The 13,068-nt window shown below is 48.6% G+C and overlaps 1 protein-coding gene across 1 annotated transcript; it reads right to left on the bottom strand.

The window, feature by feature from the left end:
* Nucleotides 1-1,056: 1,056 nt before the first annotated feature.
* LOC113992016 (tubulin alpha-8 chain) lies at nucleotides 1,057-12,151 on the bottom strand. The gene is made up of 5 exons (XM_027728863.2): nucleotides 12,090-12,151; nucleotides 7,318-7,540; nucleotides 3,825-3,973; nucleotides 1,803-2,483; nucleotides 1,057-1,557 (listed from the first exon to the last, which is right to left on the bottom strand). The coding sequence occupies exons 1-5, from the start codon at nucleotides 12,090-12,092 to the stop codon at nucleotides 1,264-1,266; spliced, it is 1,350 nt and encodes a 449-aa protein (XP_027584664.1). The 5' UTR covers nucleotides 12,093-12,151; the 3' UTR covers nucleotides 1,057-1,263.
* Between the last annotated feature and the right edge of the window lie 917 nt (nucleotides 12,152-13,068).

Here is a 13,068-nt window from a genome sequence, read left to right as displayed (position 1 = left end):
AGTCCACCCAACTGGGACCAGGGAAAGGGCCCCACTTTGTGAGGAGATGTCAGATACTGCAGCATTACCTGAGCACTGAGGCTTCCAAGCAGAAGGGAGCTCAGGAATTTAACATACCCCAGCTGAGACTCCCTCCAAGCAGGTGTGCACATCTGCAGCTAACATGCTGCAAGGCTTGGCTTCAATCACATTCTGCTATTAAATCAGAAGCAATATAAATAAGGTTGAAATAGGACAGCAGGGAATTCTCCAGCCCAAATCTCATCTTTGGTATCCTGTAATCACATTCAGTATTCAATCATCATCTTGACATTTGACTATTCCACCTTTGGGGGAGATTCCTCAGTCATCCAGCTCCACAGCAGTGAAGTTATTTGGTCTGTGGTTCACTGTGTGCCCAGGCCCCCACTCAGTCCATGCAGAAGGTTTCAGACAGAGGCTGTTCACATCTGAAGATAAACCTGATTAGCCAAATCCCCTCCTGTTCCATCAGCTTACACAGAAGGATGGCAATGTTCATATCTGAACCAGTAGACTAATTACTTCTACAGAACAATTAGATTTAGGGAAAACTAGTGTTTAACCCTGGCCAGCCAACCCTGAGACTTGGCTTCAGGCAAAAGCTGATTCCTAAGAGCTGCAGACAGGGATTCCAGTTCCTTCTGTGGGAGGACACAGCAACACAAGGGCAACCACCACACAGGTTCTGGCTGAGGTGGGACTTTCCTCGTGCTGTGACACACCCTTCCTGGGCATCTTTCCCTTCCAGGTTCCTCATGCTAGGTTACTGCATCTCTAAGTTACTGGCCCCCATTAAATCTAAAAATAGAAGAAAACTAACCCAAATAGCCTTTGGTTTTGAAGGTGTTGCATTTTTTACAGGTAACACAAGGTTAGTACCTGTTGCCTCTTGTGACACCAGCTTTGGAGTCTCAGAACTAACTGATCTAACCCATCTTCCAGCAAAAGCTCCAGCTCATTTTAGTCTCATTCTGGAGGATAAGACACTAATATGTCTTCAAATAGCAATGTCTTAAGGACAAGAACTCATTGAACTACAGCATGGTTATTTTATTTAGCTACCATCCTTAAAAAGAAATTCCATCTCCTGGGCTGCTGACTGCATACAGTTAATGAGTATACATAGTGCTTGGACACTACCAAAGTTCTTGATTAAAGAAGTTTATTCCAATCAGTTGACATGATTTACATTGCTACTAAAGAGGCAGTAAAAGGGCAAAGACTTGCAATTCACTGTTGGATTTAATACTCTTCACCTGCATCTTCTCCATCCATCGAGTCTGTGCCCACTTCTTCATAATCTTTCTCAAGAGCAGCCAAATCTTCCCGGGCCTCTGAGAACTCCCCCTCCTCCATCCCTTCTCCAACATACCAGTGGACAAAGGCACGCTTGGCATACATCAGGTCAAACTTGTGGTCCAGGCGAGCCCAGGCCTCGGCAATGGCCGTGGTGTTGCTCAGCATGCAGACTGCCCGCTGGACTTTGGCCAGGTCTCCCCCAGGAACCACTGTAGGGGGCTGGTAATTGATGCCAACCTACAGGAGATGCAGAAGAGACCATGAGTTTCTTTGTGGTGTTTGACAGAGACTATAATCAAAGTCAGACAACAAGAGTTGAATAAAATGTGTCACTCACAAAGCTGCTCTGTATGAGAGCCCAAACCTCCACTTCCTAAAATACAACCCAGGTACCTACAGAACAGCTCAATGAGCAAATACACTCCCTGGGCCCAGGACAGCGAATGAGAAGCCTGAAAAGCCACGACAGGGCTGAGACTTGCCTTAAAACCAGTAGGACACCAGTCCACGAACTGGATGGTGCGCTTGGTTTTGATGGCGGCGATGGCGGCGTTGACGTCCTTGGGAACGACGTCCCCGCGGTACAACATGCAACAGGCCATGTACTTGCCGTGGCGGGGGTCACACTTCACCATCTGGTTGGAGGGCTCAAAGCAGGCGTTGGTGATCTCTGACACAGAGAGCTGCTCGTGATAGGCCTTCTCTGCTGAGATAATCGGTGAGTACGTCACCAGTGGGAAGTGGATCCGAGGGTAAGGCACCAAGTTAGTCTGAAACTCAGTAAGATCCACATTTAAGGCACCATCAAACCTGAGGGAAGCAGTGATGGACGACACTATCTGACCAATGAGGCGATTGAGGTTGGTGTAGGTTGGGCGTTCAATGTCCAGGTTCCTACGGCAAATGTCATAAATGGCCTCATTGTCAACCATGAAGGCACAGTCGGAATGTTCCAGCGTGGTGTGGGTGGTCAGGATGGAGTTGTACGGCTCCACAACAGCTGTCGAGACCTGAGGTGCGGGGTAGATGGCGAATTCCAGTTTGGATTTTTTCCCATAGTCAACCGAGAGCCGTTCCATCAGCAGAGAGGTGAAACCAGATCCAGTGCCTCCCCCAAAGCTGTGGAAAATCAGGAAACCCTGCAAGCCAGTGCACTGATCTGACTGAAAGAGAAAATACAGGTGTTCGAGTCGTTGTGTGGACATCAAGCATCCCAAATCCAGCTCAAGAAAGACAGCTCTGAATTCTAACGCATACCAACTGTTCAGGCTTCAGAAAAGTACTGAATTTGATTTATCCACCAATAATCAAGAAAGTATCCCATGAAAAACACTATTCTTGGCTGTTTTAAACCTCTTCAAATTGCTACCTCAAGATCCCCCTTACTCTCAATTCTCAGCCAAGGCCATTAACAATAACCAAGAGAATGTTGAAAGACCTACACACCATCTACCCCTTACACTGATTTGACATTCTCCACCTGCACAGAAATGGAGCAATCCCCATCCCAGAGCTCCTGGTTCTAAACCTGCACAAGTGCCAAGCATGTATCTCCTCAGGGGAGTGAGCTGTCACAGTGTATTACAGAGCCAGTCCAGTTCAGGCTTCTCAGATGACACAATGAGACAGCTCTCTCCTCACAAAGAGGTGCCACACGATGCTCAGCTCAATTCCCAGGACTGACAGGGACTCCCAACAGCTTGTAAAAAGAAATTACAACCATGTTTTTCAGGTCAAAGTACAGCCTGCCGCAAACTTATCTTTGCTTTAATTAGAGACTGTGGCAGCCAAGTGCTGAGAATAATTCCAGTTGTGATCTGCAAAAGGTGAACTTTTCACAAAGACACACTTAGCATTCCGTATCAAAGCAGCAGAGGTATACCTGGGTTGTTTTGTGCAACGAGAATTCCCACCTTTGTGACACAGATTGGGTAATGTACATGCTTAGCAGCCCTAAAAAGGGAACTCAGACCTCCTAAGCTGCCATCTGTGTAAGTCTGCCACATGATCAAAGCACTGGGGAGCCTGAAACATCCCCACTTACTGAGATTTGTTTCTTTTCTACTGTTATTACCATAAAATTAACCCAGAAATCATAACAGCAGGAAATGGAAACAGTCTAAACCATGGAAGGAAACACCCCTATTTAAACTTCCTTGAAAGAGTCACAGTCAGAGACCAACCCTTTTCCAGGAGGAACTATGCGAATCATAATTTTTGTCCTGGCTTTCTGAAGTTGAACAAGAAACTACATATGAAGTTTTAGGTGCCTCATCAGCATTTTAGGCCACTTGAAAGCTGTATCTGACAGGAATAATCCAGCCATTCTCAGCTGGCTAAGAATAAAACCAGATGTAGACTAAGTCCACAGATTCTCCTACCACAAAAAAATATAAAGCACAGCTTATGTATTGAATAACTATGTACTGAATAGCCTAATTTCCAAATCCTGTAAAACAGGGTAAAAAAGATGTTTAAGAGCTTTCAGTAAAGAAGAATCTTACCAGTTTCCTGATACGCTCTAGAACTAGATCGATTATCTCTTTCCCAACTGTGTAATGACCTCGAGCATAGTTATTTGCAGCATCTTCTTTACCAGATATCAGTTGTTCAGGATGAAAGAGCTGCCTGTATGTCCCATTCCTAACTTCATCTGGGGAGAGACAAGATAATTATTATTACATAATATATAAATACTATTTAAAATTAATTTTCTATGTCCACCAGGTTTTTTAGACTTCTGAGGGTGTCCAGAATAAGGTACCTAAACCCTTAGAGATAAAAAGCAACCTGATATCTACCAATCAGTAGGTGACAATACTTTCTACAGCCTGAATATTGAATCACTAAGAAAAGTTAAGTTACTCCTTAAGAAACTGTTCCATTTTACACCTGAGTTTAAAATTGGCCTGCCAGAGCAATTTAAAACTGGACTGTGGCAGCAGAATCATTTAAGTTTAAGACAACTTAAGGCCCATTTTGCAGCTCAGCAGCTGAAATCCTGCTTTTCCCCCTTACTTCCCAAGCTCTTCATGATGCTGCCTTGTTGCTTCTGCAGCTGTGGGCTTGCTTGTCTTCTCCTTTCCCTTCACTGTGCTTTCTGCCAGAGGTAGAGAAGGGTTCAAAAGAAACAGGAGATGCTCTTGGAGAGTTCTGCAATCATCCAAACCCTGAGCTGTAAGCTCCAGCACACACAGCTGTGTTAAAGAAACAGTGCAGATGCACACACAGCATCCCCCAGCAGTTACACATTTGGACACTGATTTAGAGTTACGATCTCCACTAGTCCCAGAAATGCACACTTATATCTAGCAGGCTAAAGCTCTGTCCTAAGAGGTACAAAGACACTCAGCAGAGCTTTGTCTCTGGTTTTGCTCAAGCCTTTCTTGAGTCATGTGCTAATGCAGTATTGCATCCTTTAATTAAAATCAGGTGGACAGCAGAGAGCTTTATGAACTACAGCTGAAGTTGCCTGTTTGCCTATATTCATTAATCTGAAAAAGAGCTAGCAAGACAAAGATAAGTAAAATTCAAGATGCAAAAATACTATTCAAACCAGTTTAGGCTGAGCAGCTCCCACTGCAGTCTGCAATCCAATATTCTAAAGTATTTGTAAGACAGCATCAAAAGAAACAATTTGGAGAAGTTTACCATCCCAAATACTCATGTGTCCAGGACTTCCTGCATTACCACTCCAAATTATAAAGGATAAATATAGGTAATAAGGGAAAACATAGAAATAAAGAAAAAGGCAGCTGATAGGTGCAGTATGAGTCAGGATGGTCCTGGGGAAGTAACAAAACTAGTAGAATTTAGAGGATCAGTCACTGGACTATGAAAGTGTGCTGGAACAAAGAATTTAGAGTTGAGGGAACAGCTAAACCAGACATGCTGTGCTTCATCTTTTTAAGTCTAGCTGGGTTAGACTTTTCAGGACACTTGTGCTGAATTCTCAGATGTCACTGCCCTATTTTGTGGTGGAAAGTTTGATGGTGCACATGTCCAGCATCCTGCTGCTTTCTCCAAGAGCAACACTGCTCTGGAAGGACAGAGCTGCAGAGCTGCCACATACACAGGAGATGGGTTTTCATAAACTCAGTGCAGAGGGACTCGCTGCATGAATGGGGAGTCCCATCCTAGCCCTGCCCAGGAAACCAGAGCAGTAATTTTCACAGTAGCCAGGCAGGAATAAAGAAGGGCAGCTACCCCCCAGAAAGGCACATGATGTAACCTTGAGTATTACCAAGCTTTAAGACAGCCTCTTGTCCCTCTCCCCATACTACACCTGCATCATTAACAAGCACTGAACACTCACTACCTTTAATTTGTCCCAAGACTCACCAGCTCCCCTTCCCCCAAGGCCAGGTGAGAGCTTTGCTACCTGCCCTCCCTCACCTCATGACTCAGCTGTTGCTGGTTGCTCAGAGCCCCCACCTGGCCAGCAGCAGAGGAGACAACAGCCACAAGGCAACAGCTCCTGGGAATATTAGTGTATGGCTGAGGGTGCTTGGGCTCATTTCAAAGTTACCAGCCTAGCACTCCCACCTTTGACCAGCCCCACAGCCCTCTGCTCCCCTCACAGGTTCCTTCTGCTGTGTTAGCCACAGTGTGTTACACTGAACAGAACCTACAGGAGAGCCACAGTTTGAGTACACGGGAATAGCCTGAGCACATCCACACATTTCCCCCAACTCTTGTACTGCAGAATGATAAACACAGCAACTGCACAAGCACAGACAACACAGATCCCTGCTAGGAGAGCCTCAAGTCACTACTCTAGGCAAGGCAGCCATAAACCAGCTCCAACAGAATTACTTCCAGCACACACTGGCAAGAGCAAAACCAGGATTTGTGACCCAAGGAATAAGGGTCTTGTGAACTGGAAGCTCACGTTGAGCTGGCAGTGCAGCTACTGCCCGAGGATGGGAGACTGTCAGTGGCTGAGGTGTGGGATGACACCTGAACACCAAGAGCCAGCGTTGCCAGAGTTTGGAATACAACTGATTTTCAGGAGTGGATTGTTATTCAAAGATAAGGTTGTAGGAAGTTGAAGTGCATACTCAGAAGTCCCTGAATTTAGGCTAGTGATGAAGACCCATTTCTGCAAGCTCTACTAAACTAAAGGTACACAGAGCAGAAGATTGCTTTGGGAAAGCACCATGTACAATAAGAAATCTGTTTAACGATACTTTCACATCTTTTAAAGAGGTTCTGCAGCACACATTATGCCATACTGTTCCAAGGGGTTATAACTGCTCCTTGCATAGCAAAAGTATGCAGGGTGTTCACAAGACCCTTTAACTCCACAGCAGAAGATAATAGTGAAATTCTTGAGAGTTCATAGTGCACATTTGCATTGCAATGAACATAAAGCCAAGCCTTTTCCATCACTAGGAAGGTGCAGGCAGGTAAAAATTTGCAGCCCCAAAGCATTTTTTCAGGGCTAGAGAAATTAATTCATAGAATCACAGAATCAGCTGGGTTGGAAAGGACCTCCGAGATCATCAAGTCCAACCCTTGATCCACTTCCACTGGTTCCCAGCCCATGGTACTGATGCCACATCCAGTCTCTTTTTAAAAGTCTCCAGGGACGGAGAATCCACCACTTCCCTGGGCAGCCCATTCCAATGGCTGATCACCCTCTCTGGAAAGAAATTCTTCCTAATGTCCAACCTAAACCTCCCCTGACACAGCTGAAGACCCAGCCCTCTTGTCTTGCTGATGGTTGCCTGGGAAAAGAGACCAACCCCCCCCGGCTCGCCCCTCCTGTCAGGGAGTTGCAGAGAGTGAGAAGGTCTCCCCTGAGCCTCCTCTTCTCCAGGCTGAGCCCCCCCAGCTCCCTCAGCCTCTCCTCATAGGACTTGTGCTTGAGTCCCTTCACCAGCCTCGTTGCTGGACCTGCTCCAGCACCTCAATATCCTTCCTGAACTGAGGGGCCCAGAACTGGACACAGTTCCTTAGTCAAAAGATGTGCAAGGGACTGCAGGACACCCTTACCTATGACTGCAGGTTCCAGGTCCACAAACACAGCCCGAGGGACGTGCTTCCCCGCCCCGGTCTCGCTGAAGAAGGTGTTGAAGGAGTCGTCCCCCCCTCCGATGGTCTTGTCGCTGGGCATGGTGCCGTCGGGCTGGATGCCGTGCTCCAGGCAGTACAGCTCCCAGCAGGCATTCCCGATCTGCACGCCCGCCTGGCCCACGTGGATGGAGATGCACTCGCGCTGCGGGACAGAAAGGGATCGCTCAGCACAAACAGCACTGCCCTTGTTTAGCAAACCTCCTGCACACCCACCCCCGACTCCCAGCCTGCAAAGCCATTGAAACATTGGCCTTGTTGTCTTGGTGTCGGGGGGGTATTTGGCACAAAGCACAACAAAACACAAAAGCCCCCTTCAGTCATCAACAGCTCCACCCAGACAGACCCTTTTGGACATTATCATTTTTACAAGCTCGTTCCTCCTTGTTGTTCTTCAATCAGACAGGAAGAGTCTGATCAACTCTTCCAAATCCTTCAGCCACTGAATATGTAGAAAAGCTGGTGATTGCACCTGTCACTGGCCTAAGTGTCCAGAACAACACAACTCAGACTCCAGCCCCAGGAGCACAGCCACCAGAGGCAGCAAAACTCTCCCCAAGATCCAGGGTCACCTCATTTAACGTACATAAAATCAGAATATTCTCCTGATCCCTTTAGGAAGCTTTGCCACTCTGTAAGAAAGTCTTTGCCTAACAAACCCCTTTGTATCCCTCCACTAATAAAGACCATCAGGTCTCACACCACACTGCTGCACACAAAGTGCTCAATTCCTTAACACCACACAAAACTATCTCATGGAAGCCATGGCAGCAAGAGGATCTATTCCTACCCATTTACAGATCCCCAGGTTCCCTTTGGTGTCCAGAGCATAATCCCAGCTTCTTTAATATTTCATCATAGGGCTTTGAATGGTAAAAAACAAACCACATTGGAAACATCTCCAAACTCCTGGTCCATCTGGGGCATTTTACATTCAAGTTCTGTTTTTGAGTGACAGTTGAATATGTTCTAGAAGAGCCTGCATATAGGGCAGTTCAATGTGACTGTTACCCAAAGTTATGTTCAGACCCTATGACTGGGCAAGGCAATTTTGTCCCCTGGAATTCCAGGATAAGCAGGAGTACAGGCCAGGCAGCGAATGGACTGAGAGCAGCCCTGAGGGGAAGGACTTGGGGGTGCTGGTGGATAACAGGCTGGACATGCCCCAGCCATGTGTGCTGGGACCCAGAAACCCCCCCCGTGCCCTGGGCTGATCCCACAGCGGGGGCAGCAGGGGAGGGGGGGATTCTGCCCCTCTGTCCCCTCAGGTGAGACCCCCCTGCAGAGCTGCCTCCAGCTCTGAGGTGCCAACATCAGAAGGATGTGGAGCTGCTGGAGAGAGTCCAGAGGAGGCCACAGAGATGCTCCAAAGGCTGGAGTCCCTCTGCTCTGGAGCCAGGCTGGGAGAGCTGGGAGAGCTCAGCCTGGAGAAGAGAAGGCTCCAGGGAGATCTAGTCCACATCCATAATTAATGCAGAAAAGCAGGAGCATGGTCCTTTCAAATTCATTGGGAACCCCACAACATTAAAATCTGTATTCGCCAAACAAAACCAAAAAAAAAAAATCACCTGTTCTCAACCACAGCACTGTACAGCTGAACTGCTGTTTGTAAACTCCCATCCATCCAAGTTGTATATTCAGATATCCAGTCCACATCCTCTCTGTGACCAGCCTTACTCAGAGCTGCTGCCACATTACTCCTCTTCGAGGCCATCACTTCCCAGGCTGAAGCACTGGGCTGGTAAGGTGCTGTGATGGCAGAGGACACACAGCCCACCTACAGGGTGTAAAACAGGTGACAAGAAAACCAGCTGCAGTGCCACAGAGAGGCCAGGTCATGGCAAAGAATGAGGAATCATCCCTTCAGGAGAGCAGGACAGCCTGAAACTCTTCTACAGGAGGAGGAGAACATAGACCACCACAGATCCTCATTTGACTGAGGTCCTACCAGTGGCCTAAGTCTTGCTGGTGGAGCTCCTAAGCAGCTGGGGAAGGTCGTTGAAAGGGTGTGTAAGGACTACACTACACCACAGAGATGGTGGAGATGGTGAAGGGTGTAAAGGAGAAGAATATGAGAAGTAGCTGAGGTCACTTGGCTTGTTTAGCCTGGAAAAGAGGAGAGATTTGATCATGGTCTATATCTTCCTCATAAGAGGAAGCAGAGGGTTCTCTGCTGACCAGGGACAGGACCCAAGGGAATGGCATGAAGCTGTGTCAGGAGAGGGTTAGGTTGGATATCAGGAAAAGGTTCTTCCCCCAGAGGGTGGTTGGGCACTGAACAGGCTCCCCAGGGCAGTGGGCACAGCACCAAGGCTGACAGAGCTCAAGGAGTGTTTGAACAACACTCTCAGGGACAGGGTGGGATTATTGGGGTGTCCTGTGCAGGGTCAGGGGTTGGACTCAATGGCCCTTGTGGGTCCCTTCCAACTCAGAGGATTCCATGATTCCATGACTAGCATGCCCAAGCCAGGTAAATGCACGTCAGACTACACACAAGCTTTCCAGCATCTCAGGAACAAGCACTACATTAAGACTACACAAAGCAACAGCAATGACTTGTGTTCCAAAGAAAATGTATGTCTGAAAGTACAACTTGGCAACACAGGCACAGACCAGGTGCTACAGATGGGACATTAAACCTTGGCATGTTTACTTTGACAAAGTACAAAGTTCAGCACATGGGGCAGTGACTCCCTGCACCAGTACAAACAGCAATAACTGAGAATCAGCCCTGCTGCAAAGATCCTGAGGATCACCACAAAAACCAGCCTGGATGGCCCACAGGGCATTCTCATCCTCAAACCATGGTAAGGCAAACCATTTGCCAGGCCACAAAAGGAGGTACACGGCCAGTGCAGGAGAAGCCTTCCCTCTGCACTGCAGGTGGGTCCAGGTTGGATGCTCAGAGGCTGCTGTGAGGTTTAGGTTCATGTTAGGAAAAGCCTCACAAGTAGTGTGGCCCTGGAACAGGTCACCAGAGAGGTGGAAAGGGAGCTCCATCCTTGGAGGTTTTCAAAACTTGTCTGGACAAGGTCAGTCACAAAGCCTGGCCTGCTGCTACTGTTCATCCTGCTTCAAGAGTTCCTTCAACTGCTTCCCTGCAACTCTACCAAGGACTTCTAAGTAGGACATAGCTATTTAATTAAACACAAATCTCTGTCAGACACTAAAATACTCTCTGCCCATTTTGCTCTGCATGGCCTTTTCAGCATCAAGAATACTAAAAAACAGAACAAAATCCAAGCCTTGAAAGTATCACCTCCAAGTTGCAATGGCAAGCAAGAGAGCTGTCACACTCATTACAGCTCAGGGCCTTCACATATCACTGAGGGGAGCTTTGTAATTACTACAGTTTAAATGTGTACTACAGACAGTGCTGGTAAGTGCTGCATTCAAGCCATAGAAGGCCACAGAATGCCTTTTTTTACTGAAGTAATGCTCTCCCTACACTTACTTACATTATTTGCAAGCACAGAAACAGTTTCAGTGAAAATTCAGGTAGAATTTCTCCAGCCCAGTCTCTATCTCTGCCTCCTTTCCCTATGGGATGTGGCTCCAGCTGAAGGGCACTGCCCTGTCCTCTGTCACTGCCCTTCCAGCAGCTGCAGACCCAGCCCCCTGCACTCATTGCTGGGTTAAAGCCCCCCAGCTCCCTCCATCACACCACTGGGTCAGGCTGTAGGTCCCCTGCACCCCCCAGCATAGTATTTAAGGTCCAGCTCAACCTGTGTGAGGTTGATGGAAAGCCAGATTTCCTAAGAACGGCTGTGCCAGCTCAGACCAAGCTCAACAGCACATCATACAGAGGAACGTGGTTTCCCTGGGATGGGACTCCAGGGAACCTGTATCCTTGGCAGAGACCAGGGGCTGTATTCAGACTCCCGATTTGACTTTATTTAAAAAGCGTGACCAGAAACAGCTCCCCAGGGAAGTGCAAGGGCAAGGACATCAACACACCCCATCGGTACTCTAACTTGTAACCATTTCCAGTTCAATACATATTTCCCACGCATTCACAAGCCCACAGAAGCAGTCTTGCTACATTTTGTTAAGCTCATGTAACCTTCTGACGGTCTCTTTCCAGGGAGATGTAGAAGGCCAACACCCCCATCCCCGACTCGGGCTGTGCTGCCCAGCTCAGCACCTGAACCTTGTCCTGTGGGACGCCTGGTCGCACCTTCCCGATCCCCCTTCAAGGTGACTCACAACCTGCCAGGTCGTTCACCCCCGCCAGTCCTCCAGGAATTCTCCACATCAGCTCATTCCCGGCGCTCCCAACGCCTCACGCCACAGCGGGCGCCGGCAGCGAGCGGCACCTGGGGAACACCCGGGGCGGGGAACAGAGGAGCTCCTCTGCTCCGCCTCTGCGGGTCTCCCCGGAGCTTCCCCGGGGTCACACCCAGCGGGTCCCCGGCAGCTCCCGCAGGGACCTGCGACCACGGGGGATGGCCGTGCCCGGGGCTGAGGGTCCCGCGGGCCGCCATGTTCTCGGCGGGGTCGCCACCATTTTGGGACGAGACGGCGGGAGCGACACGGGAACGACATTCCGGGGCGAGACACGGCTCGGGGCCCGCCGAGGGCAACCCCGCCAGCCGATTTCGCCCTGCCGCCAGGGCGGACCCGCGCGTCCCGCCCCCCTTCCCTTCTTTCCCGCAGCGCACGGGACCCCCCTGCGCCCCCCACCCCACGCTCACCATGGCTCGGGAGCGCCGGGACAGACGCGCAACGTGTCTGAGCAGCACCGCGACAGCGGGAGCCCTGCCCGGGCTCACCCTTATATAGGGCGGGGCGGGGCGATGGGCTGCCTGCACTGCGCTCATTAGCGAGGCGTGCGCTCAGCTGGGCGCCATTGGGTGGCAAGGATGTCTGTCACCTTTCTGCGAGAGCTATTGGTGGATTCGTAACCAGGGGCGGGGAGGGGGCGGGGTTTAGTCTTCCCGCCAACGAAGGCCGGAGCCACCCTCCTCAGGCTCGCGCGCGGACCCAGGATGGGATCGCTGTCCCCGGGCTGGAATGGCTGTCCCGGGCTGGGATGAAAGAGGAAAACAGTTAACATATTTTAGTTTCTTTTCTTCTTTTTTATTTGAGAAAAATAGGGCAGTCAGATAATCTTTCCCCCTTCCTTTTTTTATCATCTGTTGTGCTTTTCTCAGTTGGAAAAAAAAATAATCAGCACCACATGACTGATGGGATCTTCACAAACCCAGATTTGGGAATCCCCTTCCTGCAGGTTAAAAGAGGAAATAGGCCAAACTGAATTTAATTCTTCCACATGTTGCTATTGTCTTAGAAATATTTCAGTGTTGTCTTTTTCTTCTTTCTCAAAGCCTCCCATTCTAGGCACCAGGACATGTGTGAGAATTTCATGTGTTCATTCAGAACAATACATTTGGTTCTGTTGTTGTGAATTACTAAGGAAATCTTCGACCTGTGAGCAAAGTTTAACCCAAACTGTATAATGCATGGAAAATAAGTGCCCACATTGATTTTTTTCTTTTAAATATCATTATTTTTAAACTAGTTATAGGACTTTGAAAGATTTGATTTATGCTTTTCAAATGCTCTGACCTGAAATAACACTCACACTGCTCCAACTGTCCTTTCAATTCTGCCAGTGCAGTTCAGCAGTGGGGCAAACCCTGGGCTGCCAGTGGTACAGTCACACTGTGAGAT

Source organism: Pipra filicauda, unplaced genomic scaffold, assembly GCF_003945595.2.
Source record: "Pipra filicauda isolate LSUMZ 115617 unplaced genomic scaffold, ASM394559v2 scaffold172_size1731463_pilon, whole genome shotgun sequence".
Classification (NCBI taxonomy): Eukaryota; Metazoa; Chordata; class Aves; order Passeriformes; family Pipridae; genus Pipra; species Pipra filicauda.
This window is presented reverse-complemented; position numbering and strand designations above follow the sequence as displayed.